This window comes from Lotus japonicus, chromosome 1 (genome assembly GCF_012489685.1).
Source record: "Lotus japonicus ecotype B-129 chromosome 1, LjGifu_v1.2".
NCBI lineage: Eukaryota > Viridiplantae > Streptophyta > Magnoliopsida > Fabales > Fabaceae > Lotus > Lotus japonicus.
This window is the reverse complement of record NC_080041.1, coordinates 34,377,773-34,401,152: the sequence shown is the minus strand read 5'-3', so window position 1 is coordinate 34,401,152 and position 23,380 is coordinate 34,377,773. Positions and strand designations below refer to the sequence as shown.

The following is a 23,380-nucleotide window of genomic DNA, read 5'->3' as shown; positions in this document are numbered from 1 at the left end:
CTGACTGGGGGGGTGAGTTTAGAGTTTTTCCTAACTTCCTCGAGGACTTTGGTATTCATCATAGGCTGACACTACAAGAAAACTGACTGTTGGCGGCGGTTGTAAGTAGGACCGGCGGCGGTTAAAACCGCCGCTAAAAATTAATCCCGGCGGTTGGCCAACCACCGCTAAGTTGAGCGTCGCGGACAACTTTACCGGCGGTTTGAGGAACCGCCGCGCATACTGTCGCTAAATATTTAACGGCGGTTGAAACCGCCGCCATAAGCACTGATTCAACGGGATTAATCTTAGGACCTAACAGCGGTTTAAACCGCCGCCAAGCTACTTGATAATATAGCGGCGGTTGTAACCGCCGCCAATGACCTTGTTTTGCCCTTGAATACTCCCATAGAAAAACTATAGGCACTCTTCTACTGATGAAACCAAGTAAAACCAATAAATAAGTAAGAAAACCAGCATAGAGAAGAAATCTAAAGAAGCAACGCACTTTCAACTTTTACATCAAAACAAAAATTTTAAATACGACAAATTGCATCTTTATTAAGACAAAAGTAAAACACATAAAAACAGCCGTTGAACCACACATCTTTCTACAAATTGCATCACATTAAGTTGTATCAACAAATAGAATAACACTAAGTTCTCTCATATAGAACAACATTCATATTAAGAGACAAATCATTTCTTTTAAGAAGAATAGAGAGAGTAACTTAATTCTGCAAAAGAAGAGATGTGGGTACCTCACTACCTCTTAAAGGATACCCTCGGCAACGGCGGAACGGTATATCCAGGAAGGCTGAAAAGAGACAATATATTTTAATTACTCAATAGAGAAATATAGATGAACTGATGAAGTGTGTAGCTATCAAATAAAAGTTATTGCAATGCTATATTGAAGTTAGGCATTATATTATATTAAAGTTGTTGCAATGACCACTTTTGGGAAACAAAATGATGGAGTGGTGTTCTGCACACCAAGTTTCATTTAGCAATCATAAACCAAAGATAGAAAAAGCTTAACAAATAGCATACAGTTTGATTCTGAACTTGCAATATTGATATACAAGGATTGGTTTTTTCTAGTTAAAGCAAGAATACCTTGTCATCTCCTTCCATGATGTATCCTTTAACTTCCAAAAACTGTGCAAGACCTCTCCACCATAATATATGAGTGGTTACAAACTTTTGAAACTGCACTTGGCCATTTTATATGAAAACAATTAAAACTTGTTACAGAAACTAGAAACAACATATAATACCCAACATAACAAACAACGGAGAGATGACAACTATATGAAGGTTCACCTGCTTCCTTATATTTCTAACTAACTTCATAAGATTTGGTCTCTTTTCTAGTCTTCTACCTTTGGAGCCAAAGTGGACATCCTCATTATATGAATTCCAACTAATTGATCTGTTCCAATTTCTGAAAAGAAAAATACTTGGAATAAATATGAATTAGGGACAGAAAATGAACAGAGCTAGAAATTAGTTTTAGTAAAATGCAAGCTACCATTCAAACTTCATGTTTACTAAATCAAGACTGAATGTTAGCTAAGGGAGATAAGGGGGTTAACTGTGGGTTCCTCATAGAAACCAAAAGAAAAGAAATTAACTGAGTACATACTGTGATACTGAAAAGAGGGAAGTACATAATTGAAAGAGGGGAAGCATATATAGCAGAATTCATTAGAAGAAATTCATAACTTGAGGGTGGCTGTGGCACCAATGAGTAACCCCACTACCTCCGCCGCTGCCCATGTGCAAGCAAGGAGAACCAACAGTACTTGAAAAGGACAAAAGAATTAGAATCAAATAAGAATCTTAAAGTAGAAATCAAAAGAAATAACCAGAGAGAAGGAACAAGAAGTCAAGAAGAAATAACAAACATAAGTTCCAGAAAACTTCAAAACCAGAAATAAAACATTGTCAAGAAAAAACACACCACTCTAAAGAAGAATTAGCCCTGCAATTGAGTTGGATAACAACAAGCCTCACGCCAAAAACCCACAATTGCTCCAAAAGATACTCCCAGAGTGCTACCAAGGACCCAAAGCTGAAACAGAGAGGAAAATGTTAGCAGAAACCCTAACCTAATTAGCAGAATGTATCCTCTAATCTTGTGGTACAGAAACCCTGAGAAACCCTAAAATTGGAATTGCATTGGGAACTAAACAAAGAACCCTAACCTTTTCGCGTTGCTCAAGCTGAAAGATATGGGGTATCCTTCTAAGTTCACCAGAGAGGAATAGAAAACAAGACTCTTTCACCAGAGACGACAGAGTCAGTGAGAGATTCCATAGAAGAGATGAGAAACAAAGACCCCATCGAAGATATATGAAGCCTACCGTGGAGATGATGAAAGACAGAGCGTGGTGATGTGCGTGGTGGAGATGACGGTGGTAGAGAGGACGGCGTGGTGAAGAGGACGGTGGTTGAGAGGACGGCGCGGTGGAGAGGACGGTGGTGATGTGCTTAAGGGTTTGTGAGCGACAGAGTGAATAAAGAGAACGCATTGGGGGAATTGAAATTGTATTCACGCTGAGGGGTTTTGTTACTAAAGTGAACATCCCGGCGGTTCCAACCGCCGTAAAACGAAAAAACACATACCAGCGTTTCAAACCGCCGCAAAACCAAACAAAGCGACGACGGTTGACCCCAACCGCCGCGAAATATCCCGTTTTTAATGAAAGCGACGGCGGTTGCCCCAACCGCCGCTAAAATTTGGCCGCTAAACTGCTGTTTTGGTGTAGTGTGATATGCCCTCACACTCATCATCAAAATGGTGTTGTGGAGAGGAAGCATAGACACATTGTTGATTTGGGGTTATCATTACTTGCTCATGCCTCTATTCCTCTTACTTACTGAGATTTTGCTTTTTCTACAGCAGTGTATCTCATTAATCGATTACCTACTTCTTCTCTTCAGTTTGATATCCCTCTTTACAAGCTCTTCAAGCAAATCCCAGATTATACCTTTCTAAAGGTATTTGGTTGCTCTTGTTTTCCTTTGATGAGGCCTTATAATTCTCATAAACTTGACTTTAGGTCTCAAGAGTGTGTATTTCTTGGGTATTCCCCTTCTCATCGTGGCTACAAATGCCTAGCTTCTAGTGGTCGCATTTATATTTCTAAGGATGTTATTTTTTATGAAAATACTTTTCCCTATCTGAAGCTTTTTGCTCATAATTCCAATTCTCCATCCTTATCTCCTGCTGTGGTTTTACCTAGCTTACCTTCAGTTGAACAATTTTCACAACCAGCCATTGCTCAACCTTCTTCCTCACTTCCATCACCATCTTTGCCTTCTCCTATAGCTTCATCTGACCAAAATCCAAGTTCAACTTCGCCAGCTTCAGCCCCTGCTACGTCTGAACCTTCTGCTGAAATTCCCTCACAAGTCACCATACCTACTTCCTCTGGTCAAGTTTCTGCTCCTTCTTCTAGTGGTAATGTCCATCCTATGATAACTAGATCTAAGAATGGTATTGTCCAGCCAAGAGTTCAACCTACTCTGTTAACTGTCCAGCTTAAACCTACCACTGTTAAGCAAGCTCTTGCTCATCCACAATGGTTACAGGCTATGCAAGCTGAGTTTGATGCTTTGCAAAAGAATAAAACCTGGTCTCTTGTTCCTTTACCTCCTGGTAGGGAAGCCATTGGCTGTAAATGGGTGTTTAGAGTTAAGCATAATCCAGATGGCACTTTGAATAAGTATAAGGCTCAGTTGGTGGCTAAAGGCTTCCACCAACAACCAGGATTTGACTATACAGAGACTTTCAGTCCTGTTATTAAACCAGTGACAATTAGAGTGATTCTCACTCTTGCCTTAACAAATCATTGGACCATCCAATAGTTGGATGTGAACAATGCTTTTTTGAATGGTGATTTGGCTGAAGAAGTGTACATGCAGCAACCACAAGGTTTTGAACATGATAAGAAGTTTGTTTGTAGGCTGCACAAAGCTCTTTAGGGACTTGAGCAGGCCCCTCGAGCTTGGTTTGAGAAGCTCACTTCTGCTTTGGTTCAATTTGGATTTGTTGCCAGCAAATGTGATCCATCTTTGTTTGTTTTCTCCAAGAAGCCTTTGGTCATTTATGTTTTGATCTATGTTGATGATATAATCATCACTGGCAATGATTCTGCTCAGGTCCATACCCTTATCACTCAATTAGATGCTAAATTTTCTCTTAAACAACTGGGTTCTCTTGATTACTTTCTTGGTATTGAGGTGAAACCTCAACCAGATGGTTCCTTACTTCTAAATCAAGCCAAGTATGTTTCTGATTTGTTGGAAAGGACCAAGATGTCAGGTGCTTGTCCTATTGCTACTCCTATGATTGGTGGTCAGAAATTGAGCAAACTTGAAGGAGATCCAGTGGCTGATCCTTCCTTCTACAGGTCTGTAGTTGGTGCCTTATAGTATGCTACTGTCACTAGACCTGATCTTAGTTATGCAGTGAACAAGGTCTGTCAGTTCATGTCTCAGCCTCTTGAACCTCACTGGAAAGCAGTAAAACAGATACTTAGGTATCTCAAGGGTACCATGCACCATGGTCTTCTGCTTAGACCAGCTCAATCCTCTTCTCCACTGCAAATTCTCTCCTACTGTGACGCAGATTGGGGCTCAGATCCCAATGATAGGAGGTCAACTTCTGGTGCTTGCTTGTTTCTTGGTCCTAATCTAGTTTCTTGGTGGTCTAAGAAACAAACTGTTGTGGCTAGGTCCTCTACAGAGGCAGAATACAGAAGTTTAGTTGCTGCTACTTCAGAGCTTTTGTGGCTTCAAACACTGCTCAAAGAGCTTCACATTGCTCATTCTATACCTACTGTGTTCTGTGATAATCTCAGCACTGTTTCTCTCTCTCACAATCCTGTCTTACATGCCATAACTAAGCACATGGAGTTAGATTTGTTCTTTGTGAGAGAAAAAGTGCTCAATAAGCAACTTGTTGTTAATCATGTTCCAGCTCAATACCAAGTTGCAGATGCTCTTACAAAAGCATTAGCTCCCACTAGGTTTCTTGAGCTCAAAGACAAGCTCAATGTTAGGGATTCCTTTGCAAGGAACCCACATTGAGCTTGCGGGGGAGTATTAGAGTACAATAGTAATAGCTTGTGTAAGAAGCTTTGCTTCTAGTATAAATATAGTAGTTAAGTCATAGTTGTATTCACCTTTCAATAATACAATAACAGATTCAGATTCAGTTGTTCTATCTCTATCTCTCTCTCTCACTACCTTTCTGGTTTTCTATTACAAAAAATTAAGTATATTATCATCAAAACTTCACATTGGAATATCAGGATCAAACAATCTCCCCTTTCTTTTTATAATGGAAACACTTCAATAAGTTTTTGTTGTAGCCTTTGAATCTCAAACACATTTTTAGTAACTTCATGCAAATTATAATAATTCATTTAAGAACAATTAGAGGACAGAAAACATTAGATAGTGTCAGAGCAAATTATAGCACTTCAAGCATAAAATAGTAGCAGAGCAATAAGAAAAAAATTAATTATATATGATTAATAATGAAAAAATACTTGTTCTCATCAGCTTACCATTTGAAAAATAGTTTTAACATGGAAATTTATCTTTTTTCCTTAGTCATAAAAAGAACAAGGGTTAGAGCATAGCAAAAAGATTATAAGAAAATCATGGTTTAGGATTTGGAGGTAGAAATCTTTGAAGATAGGCTATCAATTGAGCACCATCACTCTTTTGATTTATAGTAGCAAGTTCATCATTGACGCTTTCTTCAATTCTTGCATGATCAATAGCAAGTCTTGATCAATATATAGCAAGATCTAGCACTCAATAGGGATGGTTTCAACTACTGTTTTTTTTATATCAAGAAACTCTTTTATAACTTTTGATCCAGTCCGCAATGGCAAGGCCCATCTAGATAATTTTTAATGAAAAGCATAGTTGACATTGATATATATCTCCAGGATGTTGTGGAACAACATGTGGTGTTGGATTTTATAATTCATCACAATGATTCTTCGTTCAAGATAAAATCGATACCTTTGTGGAAAATATAATTGTGTAATTCATTCAATGAAAAAACGGATTATTCTGTATAGTAGAGGACTTTATATAATGCCTCAATCAATTACAAGTTTCAACTAATTGAAAACAGAAAGTGTAACTCTACCTTATCTTGATATTATTTCTAACTGTTCTGGGACGGATGGAGAAGACCCCAAGGGGACGACCGGTACCCCCCCAGTATGGTCAGTACCCGATCAGGTTTACCCGGGGAAGGCCCCCAAGGGGACGACCGGGGTAGGATGTCCGGGCCCTGTACCACAAGCAGGACGACACCCCCCCCCCGACCCAGGAACCTGGACCCCACCACCTAGGGGTTGACCTAGGCCCACCACCCTACGAAACTAGGGTGGTTGGAAGGTGGGTCCCGAGGCAATCTAAGCCTTTGGATCACTGGAAACAACAGAAGGAGCAGAAGGATCCAACGACCCTTAACCCACCGGTACGGACCATGCATGACGTTGCATGGCTCCAACCCTAATATCCCAACGTGTATATAAGGGGGGCAACACATCCACTCCAAGGTACGTTATTCTCTTCACCTCATCACTCACTTACTCGATTCCCCTACTCACTTTGGCATTGGAGTCCCTTGCAGGAGCCCCTCCCGGGATCGCCCAGCTCGCCTGCACGCCAGTCCTACTGCCCTCCTGACTGCCCCAGCACCCCGTGATCCTTCCCGATCACTAACTAACTACTAACTAAAACTTCCTCAATAACCTTACTCCAAAAATGAGAACAAATATCTCCATGAAGTCTTTGAATATCATCAGGGCACAATGTAGATGTGTTTTTTTTAGATAAGCGCACAATGTAGATGTGTAAGGGATCAAAAACCTCAACTATATCTTCATCGGTAGGAGTGGCAAGCATAATCGTCTTCCATGGACACAAGTCAATATTAGAAAGGTCGTTGTTGTCATTGATATGATCAATTATGTACTTTCTTCTCTTCTAAGATTCCTTCATAGCTTGCTCGTAACTCCTCTACTAACATAGATGCATGACATGATGATCATATGTTTTGTCCAGTCAAGATCATCACAATCAACACGTACTAGAATCATAAAGAGTACATAATGTCAATATGAGAGGCTGCAAACGTTCTTGGATTTATATGTTCAAGCCTACCTTTTATTTGAGTGCATGAATCAATTCAACAAAAAGAGGTTAAATCCCCTAAGTCACTCGCCAAGCTCTAAGATTAGCAGTCGATTCCATAAGCATAAGAGCCTATTTGGCATAAGTATGTTGCCTGATCTGTGGATAGATGATGAAATGCTGAAAAAATGAGAATGAATTTTTGATAAAATGATTTGAAAAATTGTATTATATGAATTTATTATATCAATTTTGGTTGTAAATTCCTGTAGCCATTTGGACCAAGTTTATTAATTATGTATCCAAATTTAGCAAACTAATGGACTATTTACTACAGATTTATCAAGCCTAAATGATATTCAGTAATTTATTTTGGTATGGTTTGGGTCATGCATGTTTTTTTTTATAAGTTAACCCATGTGAGAAGGTTGGTCTCATATCTATTACTTTCATGATATAAAATTGTGCTTTCGAAAAAAAGTCAAATCAATAGTATTTTATTAAATATTCGTAACACAAACCTAATTTTTTCAGTAAACATTATAATTTTCTGGATACACAACACCTTCAATAAAATATAATAAATAGAAAAAATTTACATCATTAAGTTAATTTTCATCAAAATTTTAAGAAATATTGATGGTGTAAGAATATTTTACACATTCATCTAATTATAATTACCGTTTTCCGATGTATCAAAAAAATCTAATTATAATTTACCATGTCATACTTAAATTAAAAAGATTAAGAAAACTTGATTTTTTTTAACTGAGAAAACTTGATTAATGTTTATGTAAAACTCTTTACGTATTTATAAAAATCCCTCTTTCCACTATAATTATATTTTTTTTCAATTATATTTTTTGACATTCTAAAAATAAATTGAAAAAGTATTTTTCTATCTTTATTTTTTATGACTAGTATAATTTTAAGTATTAAAATAATTTCATATTCTTCGTCTTATAACAAAAAAACTAATTTTATACATTAAATTTGAAGTTTAAATTTTTACATATCAATACCCGTGTTACACGGATGCTTACGGGTCATTATCAAATGAAAGCATGAAAATAGGAATGATAATAGATACAAGATAAGTGAAATATGCCTAGAAAAAGAAAATACCAAAATCCAACATGATCATTGGGTGGAATCTAATGGAAGAAGACCCGTAAAAACTGGTTGCAGCCCCAAATCCAATAGAAGAAGAAAAAGAAAACCCGCAGAAAACGCGTAACACACCAAAGCTAAAAAAAGTGCATGGAATAAAAGGGTAAAATAAATTATCACAAAGCTATTTCGTTCCAAATTCCAATCCATTTTGATTTAATTTGCTCGTGGAAAATCTTGCTGTGGAATTTTTTTGCCTGAGAAAAATGCAGTCTTTAACCACCAAGATGTGCATGGGTTTACGGTTACCGGTTTTCCCGGAACCGGAGGCGTGGCCAAGGAGGCAATCGGTGAATTGTAGTAACCGTAAGAGGAGGAATAGGAGTGTGTTCATGGCATGCAGTGCAGAGAGGAATGAGAATGATAAAGGAGAGAGTGGGAGTTCAAGATCAAACTTGTTTTTATCTCGGAGGAGCCATAATTACGCCATGTTGAAGAGACGAATGGACGTAGCTGCTAAATCTGAGGTTAGTATTGTGTTTTTTTTATTTTATAAATGATTGATTTTGAATTGTGAATGTAGATTCTCATTTTTGTTGATATGTTGTACGAGAAGAATTACGAAGAGGCTGCGAGGATTCGTGACTCGCTGAAATGTTTTGAAGATGAAGTACCAGTTCTGCGTTTGAGGAGGTTGTTGAAAGAAGCAATTTGCAATGAGAGATTCCAAGTGTGTTTCTATTTTTTTTTACTCTTCTTCATTTTAAACATTTTATTTTTCGGTTCTCATATTATATTTTTGTAGCAATTTTTTCTTTGATAATTTTTAAATCTTACAAGGTAGGAATTAAATAATGATTTCCAAGTACTGTGTACATAAACCTTTCTTTAATGAACACATAAGGATTTTTGGGTTGAGTTTGATTATGTGTTTGATAGGAGAGAAGACTCAAAGTTTTATGGCATTTTTTTATCAACTTTTTTTCAGAAGGAATGTTGAAGCTTTTGCTATAAATTGGTTTTAGCTTTACGATAAGTTGTACAATAATTTACAATCATGCACTTACTCATCTTCCTCATTTTCTTCAACAAGTTAGTGCGAGTTCAGAAATTCATGTAAATTTCAGATTTGGGCAGAAAAGTAATTCTAATAGAAGATACTAGGAATAGCTTTGTGGGGATGTTAACTTAAAATCCAAACATACGTAGGACTTGGGAGTAAGGTTAGATGGAATGCTTAGACTGGTTTTAAACTTTTAATTTCTTGGAATATGGTTGTTTCACATGTTTTTGGGACCCAATGTTCTAACATGACTGGTATCTTTCAACCTTCAGCTTAATTACGTTTTCCATACATCTCATCTTTAAGAATAGGAAATGTATCACCCTTTCATTTGAAATTGTCAAAATATGACATTTTTTCTATGCTTCTGTTATATGATTCTCTCTTGAGTCTACATTTTAAAAACATGTTGTACATTTTCTTTTTAAACCCAGGATGCAGCTAAATATCGCGACGAGCTAAAAGAAATTGCCCCACATTCTCTCTTGAAATGTTCAAGTGATGCTACGACCTTGGTAGGAATACTACTTTTCTTTATTAGATCAATTATGTTTTAGACCTTGGTAGGAATAACCAACAATGTTTTTTGGACTTATTCAGGGTATCAGGGTTCAAGTTAGGAGTGTATTTATAGAGGGAAGAAGTCAGCCTTCAGAGGAGCTATACTACTTTGCATATACAGTCAAAATTACCAACAACTCAAACCGCCCTGTTCAACTTCTTAGAAGACATTGGATTGTAGCTGATGCTAATGGAAAAACTGAAAATATCTGGTGAGTGGATTATTTTCTTTTTCTTTATACTCCTAGGACATTTTTTAGCTCCTTTTAAACCCTTGTGCATTCAAGTTTAATGTATGTAACATCTGTAATTCACTTTCAACATGACAGGGGAATTGGGGTTGTTGGTCTACAACCAGCTATATTTCCTAAGAGCAGTTTTGAATACTCTTCTGCATGCCCATTAAGCACACAAAATGGTAGACTGGTAAGTTTTGTTCCCTCCATGTTCTTTTATAAAGTTATTCCACATATTGAGAATTTTTTTTTAATTTATGGTGTTTAACTATTGTTATTTTGTGATATTAGATATCCTTGCTTTGGTTAGTTGAGTATTGGGTCTTCTTTTGAGATGAACATATTTAACATTTAAGTCTCGGGGTCCATAGTGTTTGACTTGTGATTTAAAACCAAAAAGCTATCATAATTTTGAGTCAACTGATTAAATGATTGGTTTCATTTTTTCATGATTTGATGAATTTTTTAAAATGATATGAAACACTAAAACGGAGGCAAACTATCATAGTTCTCATTTGGCACTTTTCAATTATTTGGATACATTGGTTACAACTCTTGATTGAGTCATGATTAATTTCAAGTATTTTTAAATTTAGTCTTCCAATCAAACATGAAACCATATGCTTAAACCTCATTGCCTATATTATCATGCAGGAGGGTGACTTTGAAATGATACATATTGATCGAGGAGGCTCAAGAGTATTTAATGTGGCTATTGCTCCTTTCTCCCTCTCTTTACTTGGAGATGATGATGGTCAAACTATTTGAGATAGAATTGCAACATCACCTTCTGAGATTGTAAAAAAAAACATCATAAGTTAGTTGTTGTAAATATGTAAATAAGTGTAAGTATATCTGGTTGTTGTAAATAAGTGATAGGCGAATATTTGGCCTTGCAGATTTTTTTCTTTTTAATCTTGTAAATATATCTGGTTGTAAATATTTGTTGGATGGTATGTACAGAACTCAAGATAAAATCTATTTTTAGGTGTATATTATAATCAGTTCAAGTTGTGTGATGTCAATAGCTCCTCCTCAACCCCAAACCCCCATACCTAGACAAAAAGAAGAAAAAAACAAAAATTGTATCAAAATCAAACTAATTGTACACTATAAAAGTAGTTGAGAGTTGTCGCAACCGAGGTCGCGGCGGGACGGCGCATTAAAACTAATCATGTATCAGAAGAGCCTGTTGACGGCGGTCCGACGGGACGACTCAGATCTACAAGAGAGGGACCACCATGCTTGAATCTGACATATACTAGAGGTGATTTCGGCGGAAGCAAAAGAGATCCGATAGGAAAGAAGTGGATTGGAGCAGCAACAAAACTACAACGTCAAAGCCACCACCTTTCAGGAATGCTCCGCGAGGGTTAGTGAGGGTGGCTCGAAGCCACACCACCACGACACCAAGCCACCAATCTTCGGCCGTGACTCGGCGAGGGCGTCATCCTCTTTCTGCAGTCATCACTCTTGTTGTTTTCTTGCTGATTTATGTTATTTAGTTTAACTTAGCTTAATTAGTTTTTTAGTGTGTATGTCTTCATGAGATAATTCTTCATTTTACTGTACATGTAATCTTTCCTTTCTTCTAATCTTTCCTCAACAAAAGCTACAAACACCACCAACAACCAAATCACGTTCCTGTGCTGTGTTTTGTTGTTTTATCAAAGTGTATAGTTTTTAATGAAGTTAGTGCATTCAATTCTAGTTTTTTATTTTTTAAAGATAAAAGACCTTATACTTATAGGAGGACCCCTTACCTTAAATGTGGGGTTTATGGAGCCCATTGCTGACTTCTTTATTTTTTTCTTTTTTTTCATGGTTGATTGCTCAAGATGGGCCTAAGCCCACTAATGAAACACACTCTATTTTTTAAGCTTGGCAGCGCCCCTTTTTTTATTATTGCCACATGCTCAAAGAATCAAAATAAAATAACTCTCTTGGTCATTAGCACTAAAGGGTTCATTCTAATCTTATATCCCTAATTAAGTTGTTAATATTTTCCTTACTTCAAAAGATGGAGCCTGGACAAAAAATGGGTATCCACAAGAGTTCACAAACTTTATTATTTTTCTTTTGAAATTTGACCGATTGAGTAAGAAATGGGCTTTCGTATTGTTGTATTTTATTTTCTTTGTTATACCGGAAGGGAGCTGGTTGTTTAAAGTGTTAAGTTCAAACGTTGAATTCATCATTTATCATATTTTGAATGATAACAATTTTCAAGTGCATAAGTGAATTGGTTACATATTTCGTGTAAAATTATATTCCAGGAAATTACATCTATGCTTCACATCCCCATCGTCTGATGATAAAGTACAAGACATTTCCAGAAGACATGTCAGTCATGTACTAGAAAGGTCAAAGCAAGAAGACGCTCAATAAATACTACACAAGCAAAGAAAGTCAAACCAGTCAGATCGTCTGAGCAAGAGAAGAGAAGACAGATCAATATGGAAGATAGTCCGTACAAGACAAGAGAAGTCAATGAATCAAGGATCATCCATACAAGCATAATCAAAGTTATAGGACAAACTATGCAAGAATCGTTAAAGCAATTTGATCGTCCGCCAGAAGAGAAGACCACAATCATGAAGACACTCATCGTCTGTCTCTAAAGCTGATCAATGAAAGTAATGTCTAGAGAAAGAGTGACATACTCAATTTGAAAGCTCTTTGACATTCTTGAGGAGAAAGTCAAGTGCAAAGAATCACGTGAAATCTCACAAAGCACATTGGACAAGGGTTTCATCTTTCTCTCTCTAAGGGACTGGAACGTTGCTGTTTATGCTACCAACCACCTGACAAGATACACTTTGTAGCATTTTGCGTCAGCAAAGGACATAGTGCATTTAATGCACCTGACGATAAGATCGTGTTATCCAACGACTGGTACTCAAGATGCCCTCCACGCTCCAACGACTCTCAACAAACCTCAGAAGCTCTTGAAGTATAAAAGGAGGACTTGAAGATTTTCAGAAGCAAGAAACTGAGCTAGAATTTTTATCTAAGTCTAAAATCTTATTCAAGCAAGCAAGAAAGAAAAGTATCATTAGTCTGAGAGAAATACCTAAGAGTCAAATTTTAATATTCAAATATCTCTAGATCAAGAACACAAAGTATACCCCAGAGTCAAATTCTCAAACACTTTGTAGTTACCGCGCTTAGCAATTTCTACTATCTCTCTTGTGAGAAGAGAACCTTGTAGAGACAAACGATCTTGAAAACGATTTTAGAAGAAGTCCTGAACAATACTTGAAGCTGAGAAAAGTCATGTCTAATACTTGTTAAGACAAGTCCTGCAGAATACTTGGTTGGGAGAAGTTTTGTCTAATATTTGTTGTGGGAGGAATCTTGTCTAATACTTGTCAGGACAAGTCCTGTAGAATACTTGGTTGGGAGAAGTTCTATCTAATACTTATTGTGGGAGGAGTCCTTTCGAATACTTGTTATAGGAGAAGTCATTGAGACTTGTTTAGTGAAATCTTGGTTAAACCAAGGAATGGACATAGCCCCATCGTTTGTGGGTGAACCAGGATATATTGTTGTGTGCTTATCGTCTATTTATTGACTTTTATATCCGACGCACCAAACGATTGCGAAAATCTTTTATTAAATTATAATCGTTTGAAAAACTCAAGTTTTAACTTAACACAATTCAAACCCCCTTTCTTGTGTTACTTTTTCTGATATCATAAACGTCTTACAAAGACACTGAGAGTTAAACCAACAATAGCCATATAGACACAAAAAAAAAATCAATACCACATCTATGGCCAAATTATTAAGACATCAGGTATATAAGTCATATCTCTTATATTATCTTTGTCTATTTCATTCTTTACCAATGTGGGATATCATACTCACATTTGTGTTCACAACAATTTTTTTCTTGTTGAGAAGTAAGAGAAGCCCAAAGCAAGATTGTTAGGTAAAACAGTTCAATGTTAGTTTTAATGATGAAAAAGGGCAAAGTCATAAAAGCTAATAATCGTGAGCCACTCAAAGTCTTAATCGGAAACAAGTATAAAAAATCACATAACATACAAATGAAGATGCAAGACACAACGTCTATCGCACAAAGCAACAAAATCATTCAAATGATTTACTCTACGATGAAGATTATTCAAACAAGCCTCAAAGGAACATTCTGTGAATTCTTCAAAGACTATCAAGTCTATATGAAGGAGGGTTAATTAAAGAAAATCATGGAATCAAAGAAGCCTTTGAAATATATCATCTATATGGTTCAAGGAGATCATATAAAGAAAAGAAAGATAAAGACCTACAAAGTCATATCATTAAAGAACGATCAAGAAGCAATATGAAAGTCAAATCCTTAATACAAGGCAAAGACATCTAATCAAGTCATAATACATTCAAGCTCATCAAAGTAAGAACATCATTGAAGCTTTTATCATCTAGGACTGAATAATCTAACAAAGATGTGTGGTACACAACACTGAAAGTATGAAGCCGGATAGTACGCCAAATCTAAGAATCATCCAAGAACTGAAACCAGCCGAAGCCACTGTTGACATCGTGTCAAAAACACATGTCAACATAGCTTGCTTCACTAAAAGAAGAAGTACTAATTGCGTACATCCTCTAGGAAACTTTTCACATTACTTTATTAGGAAGACTCCTTGTCACAAGCAGTCAAGCGTCAAATCAATCACAAGCAAATAACAAGGACCCTCCTCAAATTTCTTTCAAGGAAGAAGCATGTTGATCAAGAGGTGATGATGTTCCCAAGATGAAGTCTAGTCTTCAATAAGGCCACTTGAAAGACATACAAGGAAGAAAAAATAAAGAAGCACTACCAAAAAGTGGTTGCTGACAAAGCCACTTAAGTTGTTGTTAAACAACAGGTAAGTATACTTTTATTTTTTTGAAAGCACAATTTTAATTATGAAACTAATAGCTATGAGACCAACTCTCTCATATAATTAAACTATACAATAAATCACAAACAACCCAAATCTAACTAAAATAAGTCATCGAAAGCAACCCTAAATGCAAAAATGAAACAAACAAACGAAAGGAAAAGCAACCTAAACCACACAAAAAACGGATGCATCAAGGTGGCCCATACTTATTGGGGTGAGTACGTTTGAGATGCTGCACACACCCCTCAATGACCTCCTCATCGGAACCATCCCAAATAAGACCCAACTCTTTACCAACCGTCCACATCTCACGAGCTCGCTCATTGACACAATCCTTGGGCTAAGAAGAAAGCAAACTCAGAGGATCCACCCTACCAGACGCAGTGCTAAACACATCCAACGCCTCAAAGGCATTAGACCCCACAACTTGAAAAACTAGTTTTTTCCTACCACTCTCAGTGACTTTCTTAGGACGACATCTTTTTATCCAAACATAAAAACATGGGCCCTTAATGAGCTCCTTCTCTACTAAAGGACAACGAGATAGAGACTCAAACCTAGAGAAAATCACATCGAGGGGAACCACCGAAGGAACACAATGGTCCATCACTTGACGCTGATCGAGCCCACCCCCGGATCATCTAGAGTCGTTTCCTTAGAAACAACATGACCATGAACCAACTCAAGACCTGAACTAGAACCTAAACCACCGCTTAAACCTGTATCCAATGAACGCACGATCGCTCTAGAGGAACAACCACCAAGAAAATCACCTGGGAGAGACAAAAGATCACGACTCTAGAATGAAGCATAGTCCCCGCGACTCAAAATATCTTCCTATAGATGTTAAAGGAAACCAAAAGCCAGTGAATTTGGTTGGGAAGATAAGGGCATACATACCTTCACCTAGAGTTTCCCCGCAAAAAAAAAATAAAAAAAATAGGGTGAGAGTTATTGGAGGTTCGAACCAATGAAATCCTAAGTAAAAGGTGATCATAGTAGGAAACAATCCAACCTATCTTAATAATTCACATATCTCTAGAAACTATACTTAGAATCATATCCAAGACTATATTTCAGAAGACCCCTAATGACTTAAGCTTAATAGTGGCGGTGAACTTAACAAATAACATTCATGTACATAGAGATGCGATGCTTTCTTCTCCGAGACCCTTACTTTGAAAAGAGATTTAAGTTATTGCTGAGAATTGAGTTTCAGGAAGATTCAATGTGAGTCGGATAATTTGCAGCTTATTTCCATTTTGTAGAGGTCTCAGGCTAGAAGTCTTCAGATTTATGCCCTGAGTCTCTCTGAGATTATGCATCTTCTCACCTACCTTGGAAGGCTTCGGTTCACCTAGGGAGTGTAATGTTGTTGCTGATAGTCTAGTAAAAGTAGCTTCTAGACAAAGCTATAATATTCAGACTTTCTTCCTCCTTCGGTAGTTCAGAACTTGTTTATCCTTGATAGACATTCTTCTGAAGCACCAGAACAAAATATATCTAAGGGCCTGTTTGGTGGCTAAGATATGATATGTGAACAAGATAGCAACAGGATATGATAAGAGCAGGATAGACTCTTATCCTATCCTGTGTTTGAGGTGCACAAGATAAGGACATGATATGATAAGGAAAAATTTATCAAATTTATATTTAAATAAAAAATACATTTAAAAATTGATCATTCTATTAAATTTAATTTTTTATACATTTTCATGAATGAGTCTATATTTTAAAATAACTAAAATTAATTTAAACTTTATTAATTAGCCAATTTTATTGTTTTGAAGATAACCTATATTTTAAATAAAATCATGCAATTAACCAATTGGTTTTCACTTAGTTGTGACATGCACGTGATAATTAACAATAAAAGTTAACTAAATTAAGAATATTATTATTTCAAAAGTAATTTATATTTAAATTATAAATTATTATAGAAGTAGATAAATAATTTTAAATAATAGGAGATGAAAATAAAAAAAATGAGTCTATTACTATTAAAAAATTAATATTTGTAACCAATTGGTTTTCACTTAATTGTGATACATGATAAATAATAAAAATTAAATAAATTAAAAATATTTATTATTTCAAAAGTAATTTATAGTTAAATTATTATATAAGTAGATAAATAATTTTTAAAAAATAGGAGATGAAAATATTAAATTAGTCTATTACTATTAATAAATCAATACTTGTAAGTGAGTAGTCTATTTTACTATTTATGAATAATAATTTTATTTACTTTTTATTTTATTTAAATTAATATTTTTATATTTATTAATTAATATGATTATAAATTATATAATATTAAAATAAATTAATTTGGAGTTAGGATACTGAAAGAAAATATATAACTGGTATCCTATCTTGTTCTATCCTAGCTCCCCCCTCAGGATAACTTTTACACATGATGGACAAGATAGGATATGAGACAGGATAATGTTATCATATTTTGCTGGCGCAAGAAACAACGGATAACAACAGGATATGATTACTATCCTGTCATATCCTATCATGTCCTGATCACCAAACGGGCCATAAAAAGTAGTAATCTTACAAAATATTTAACACATTTTGTTTAGAAACGCACACACACATTTCAATTTAACTTTAAAGTTCTATTAGCAAAATTGTTACTATTTTTTATTTTTTATTAAATTTAGCCGCGGTTGAATACCTCCGTTCCTATTTAACTGTCCAAGAAGAGAAGAAACACACATATTAAGGAGTGCAATTAATTTTGTTACTTTTCATAAAAGTATTATTTGATTTCCTATTTCACCCTTTAATATGTATATTATCTTTCCTCATTTATTGTTCCTGCAATGACATTTCTTGAAAAAACATTATTTAATGCTCTCTAGTTCTCTAGTACGGCGTTTTCCTCCTTGTGTTGTGCTTTTTGACTTGTGCTGTGTTTTCTACACTTGAGAGGCAAATGGTTTTTGCTATCTATACATATATATATAATATATATTATTGATCTTTCTAAAAATAAAACAATGGTGTTACTATTTTTAGTTTTTTTTATTGAATTTATGCCAATATAATATAATACTTAAATTTTAGGGAATTATTTTCTGTGATTTTATACATATAAATACTAATTAACTTTTACTATTAGTAGTATTATTGTTTACAAGTCCCACATTTCAGAAGAATTAATGTTGGAGCAATCTCTTGGAGTCTTTCACGGTGACAGGTCTTGTGCAGAGTCACACAAAACATCACAATTTGGAATTCCAATCATTACGTTCACCATATGAAACACATTTCTCCTCACATGCTGCTATATAATGTTAACTAATTAAAGCTAAATTGGGTAAGTCCTCCCCTGTAAGCACTCAACTTTATTGTAGGCTTAGCTCTCCTTCCATTGCCTCCCATGAAAGGTATGTATCTGATCTCTCACATTTTATAATTAAGTAAGTTTGTGCAGAATCAGATGATTCATTTGAAATATTTCTCCTCTTTTTTTTTTCTTTCTTCGTCATGATGAATTAAATAACAAGAGCTCATTTTTCTTACTTTTAGGAACTCTTTCTTTTCAAATTTTTGTACATTAGTTCGCAAAATCTTGTCTTGAATCTTGATTGATCGAGGAGCATCTTCAATAAGCCATGACTTGTTTTCATTCTCGTGTTTGGGAAGACTATTAATTGGGTTTGGCCCATTAGAGAAGCTGTGAGTTAATTAACTTTTAATTATTCGTGTCCATTGATGTCTATACATTAGAGGCACTTATGTGATAGTGCAGATTGTGAATGTAACTTAGTGACAAACTTTAGCTTAATTTACCTGGTCCCTCCCCCTGTTTTTATTCTTTTTCTTTTCCCATCTCTGGAGGTGAAATTTATAAGGCAAATGAATCGTATTGAGACCCTTTATATGAAACAAACCAGCAATATTATTGTTCTATTGAAAATTACCATTAGGTTGGTTTCAGATAAAGTTAAACTAAACAAGAATAAATTGACTTAATTTATAGATTTCAAAGCTAAGGTCGAAGACCTCTCTCCTTCCATGATATCAACAATAAGCATTCGATAAAAAGATAAAATTAAGAAATATGCAACCTCATAGGAACCACACCATAACAATTAAGAAAAAATGACGTTCTATGAATGTTTATATGTAACATATTAACGATCTTACAGTCGGTAATTCAAATTACTGATGATCAAATTGTCGAGACCGTAATAATCTAGTTAATGTGACAGTTGAATATTTGCCAACCATCAGCAAATTTAAAATATTGCCTCATAAACAACATATGAGGACATCAATTGATAACGAATAGAATTTGAAAGAGTTCCATGTTATCGATGATCTGTCTTTCAGTAACTAGGCAATATTTTAGAATTACTGACAGTCTAGGTTGTCGGTAATTCAACACTAACTTATACCATAAACAAACAACTTGTCACAAAGTTATCGAAGACTCAGACCATCGATAACAAATTTTTTATATATTTTAAAATAAATATTACCGACTGTCAATCCAATCTGGTAGTAACAATTAATGTGGTTTTGTGAACATCCTGCCTTCTTGTAGTGGGAGGAGGCATTGGTGGATGGTGAAGAAAGATGATGAAGTAGTGGTAACAATGTGAGGGAGATGATAAACCAGAGAACAACATGGAGAAGGTGTGGCGTGACAGAGAAAAAGAAAAATATAATGAAATGTGCAAGAAATTGAAAAGATGTCATTGACCGCTAATTAAGTCATCGATAACCCATGAGTAAGTTAAAATGACATTTACACTTTGTTTGGTTGTGGAGAGTTAGAGTAGAGAGAGATGAGAGGAAGAGAGATAGAGGGAGGGTGGGAGAACTAACCTTGTTTGGTGGGAGAGAGGAGGGAGGAGAGAGGGGGCTTTTGAGGTGGGACCCACCCCAAAATGGGGTCTCTCCAATTTGGAGAGAAAATGAACAGTACGGGTGTAACACCCCGATTTCGGTGGCGTCACTTTAGTAACCAAAAGAAATACTTAAGCGGAAAAAACGTGAATTATTTTTTTTCGACAATATAACTAAAGACAGAAAGTAATAAACCTTCCAACAAAAGATAAAAGAAACTACTATACAACTATATATACATGCCTCGCTAAATACAACCACGTCACGAGTGACCTCCAGTGACGGGTGACAGAAAGAGAGTAACGCCCGAAGGCAATATGTACAGTCCAAGGTAAAAATACTGTGTCCGCAACACTAAACCTCAAAATCTGAGAACAAGTTGGCCCAGCGGCCTAAGAAAAGACCCCCTAAATCCAACCAGCTCTCTGTGACCTCCATAGGAAACCACACAAAAAGCTACCGGTAGGAAACTACCCTGTCCCCAAAACTGAAGCATGACGGTCAGAGCATCGACGCTACTCCTACACTAATCCCTACCCGAGGAGCCCACACTAGCACTCGATCCTACATGCTAGCGCGGTCGTCATCCGAATCTGCATCCAAGACGACTAAGTCGACATACTCAACACTGCCCTCTCTGTCCACCCTAATGCGCTCCTGCACTGGCCTCTCGGGCTCGGGGCCCGGAACGAGATCCGCGACGACAGCAGCAGCAGTAGACGGACTAGACTTCGTCGAAGCCCCACCTACTGGCACCTCCTCAGAGGGGTCCTCATCATCCGAAGGGATGGTGGCGGTGGAGGTCCTCCCAAGCCGGGTCCACAGTGTACACCTGGAGGCAGGTTGAAGCTCACTATGTGCCTCCTCATCACCCCCTCCGTCAAGCGTCCGAATCGGTCGACACGGTCCTCCATGACCCGACCGGTGTAGGTCGCACGGTGGCCCTCGGGATCGACCACCCATGCACCTGGGTCGTCTTGATCAAGCATCTCGTACCTGGTCCCCCCCGAGGGGCTGACCATGGTAAACCAATCCCCCATACTCATCTGACAAATGGCGTAGTCCGCCCAAACACACACAGCAGACGCGAGGGTCAACTCCAAAGAATTATATAATTAATAAAACCAGATATAATTATAGGATAATAAATACTTGCCTCTCAGGCTTATAAGTTTTGGGATAGCTTCCTAGGGTTGCATGTATCACAATGAATATAAAGAACCATAAAAACAAGTAGCATGCCTCAAAAATAGGATAAACAGTTACCAATCACACTCAGCAACTAAGTCAGTATGTATGTTGCATGAAATGCAATGCTGGGTAACAAAATGCATTCCGGAAGAAGGATGGACATCAACGAGGCGGCCCTAACACCAGCCACGGTGGGTACCTTCCTGCTCGCGTGTCTCTTACACCACACAAAAGTAGTCAGATCAGCAGTGAACCCGTAGGTCTGCTATTCCGTCTGCTACTGAGGACCACCGTAGTGTCCTAAATATGGAAATCCGGGTCTTATGACCATTTTGGAATCCACCGAGGTCCGGTATCACGCCGTGTATTAACCTCAAAATGAGTGCATGAATGCAAGTGATTAGCCAAACAACGTCTTCGACCTCACCCGACACGTCGCCACGTGTTCTATATAACTTAAAGTCTCTAAAAAAAATACCCTAAGGCAAATGTCGATTCTGCGACAAAATGAATTAATCAAAAGAAGAAGAAGATACTTTGGAACTCGTGGTTCCCGGCTAAACTTTAGATAGCCAATCAATAAATTGCTCATCGAGCGAAAAGGGTACCGAAGTACTTGGAAACTTATAGTCTCCGGCTAAACTTTAGATAGCCAAACATTAAACTGCTCATCGAGCAAAAGAGTTTCAACATACTCGAAGACTTGTATATTTCCTCATAACGTGGACTCGACGACACTTCTCATATTTCCCAAACTAATATTCAGGCTCTAAGCTCTTATCTAAGGGTATTATTATTGTTCAAAGGATTTAGAAATTGATTAATGTCTTATGAGTTTTCCGTGATAAAATAGTTTTCATTTTAATCTTATAACACTTCCTAAGAGTTTTCAGAGATCCCATAATCTCAAATAATTCCCTGAGAAGGTCTCGATCCATTAAAACATAACAAGGTCCGAACTCCGTTCGTCCTTTTAAAACTCTCTCAAAATCTCATAAAAATTTGGCATGACCTGCCCGTAAACCTCACTCTTCAGAATCTCAGGTACAAGTGGAATAGCATAAATAAAACAGCTCAGTCAAAAGCATAAACAACATATTCCAACACATCCTAAGTTAACCATGTAGCACATAGCATGTGAATCATTTAGCACACAATATCATGGCATCATTTACTCAACAAGGTCGGCCGAAGCCTCAGAGAACAATTCAGACATTTAGCAATTAAGTGCATAACACATAAATCAAGTCGAACTTGTCGACACCTAAAGCATTATCTAGTAATTCAGAGAGTAGCCCTCACCGGTGGGTCTTCCAGCTTCTTCCTCAAAATGTTCTTCAAGCTCTTCTCCTTGATCTCCGGTAATCTCCTCAAACGAACCTTAAGCAAAAATCACAGAAATCGACACCAAGAGTCAGAAACTCAGCAATCAAAGAGTCCTAGGGTTACACGGTACACTACTACCTCCGTGGTACGACAATCTAACGCGTTAAGACAAGTTTTCGAAAAATCGGATTCTCCCCCCCCCCCTTGATATAGCTCTCGGCCACTTCCTTTAATTGGGAGGGTCGATTTTTCTTCGATCAAACTTGGTTCCTAGGTTAACATAAGCCGTAACTAAGACGGTTCTAGGCTCGGAAAAATTTTCGGATCGAAAACTGATATAGGGGTAGTTTGGTCATTATTTTTAGCTCAAAATTTCAAAATTGGATTTTTGAAAAACAAATTGGATGGGGACGTCCACAACGACGTTTATGACGACAAATCCTACTAGCACTAAGCCAAGTCGATAGATTAGAGCGTAAAGGTTGCGACTTTGCCGAAAAATGGGTATTTAAGGTAGAAATTGATCCCGGCGGCATTTCGTCGACATTCGACAAAATCTAATCCGCAGAACACGCTCAGGAGCATGCAGGGAAGAAGTTTAGACACTGAAATCAGCGTATTTGAACAGTTTTTCAAAAACCTCAAAATTTTGAACTCAGAAAGTCGTAGGAGAAGTGGACAGAAACGACGATTCGAAGGAGAGTATAGTTTACCTACCTCGAGGTCTTCGATTAGTGACGATCGGTGAAGCAAACGGGCAAGAAACGACGAAGATCCGGATCTCTCTCTCTCTCTAGGTGCTCGCGGGTTTGGGGAGGGAAATGGGTAGTTTTTGCAAAAAAATCTAATTTTTCAAGCTATTTATAGGTTTTGGAAAATGCGGAAAAATGATTTTTTCGCGATTCCGATTTTTCCTGCGCGTTCCTCTGCGAATTCTAAGATAGGTTCTGGCGACAGAATTCCAGAACTCAAAACAGGATTCT

The 23,380-nt window shown here is 36.9% G+C and overlaps 1 protein-coding gene across 1 annotated transcript; it reads left to right on the top strand.

Annotated features, from left to right (window-relative positions):
* The first annotated feature begins 8,437 nt into the window (after positions 1-8,437).
* LOC130731812 (uncharacterized) lies at positions 8,438-12,047 on the top strand. Its single transcript, XM_057584026.1, has 6 exons — positions 8,438-8,789; positions 8,879-8,992; positions 9,760-9,840; positions 9,926-10,098; positions 10,216-10,312; positions 10,777-12,047. The coding sequence occupies exons 1-6, from the start codon at positions 8,529-8,531 to the stop codon at positions 10,888-10,890; spliced, it is 840 nt and encodes a 279-aa protein (XP_057440009.1). The 5' UTR covers positions 8,438-8,528; the 3' UTR covers positions 10,891-12,047.
* The last annotated feature ends 11,333 nt before the right edge of the window (positions 12,048-23,380 follow it).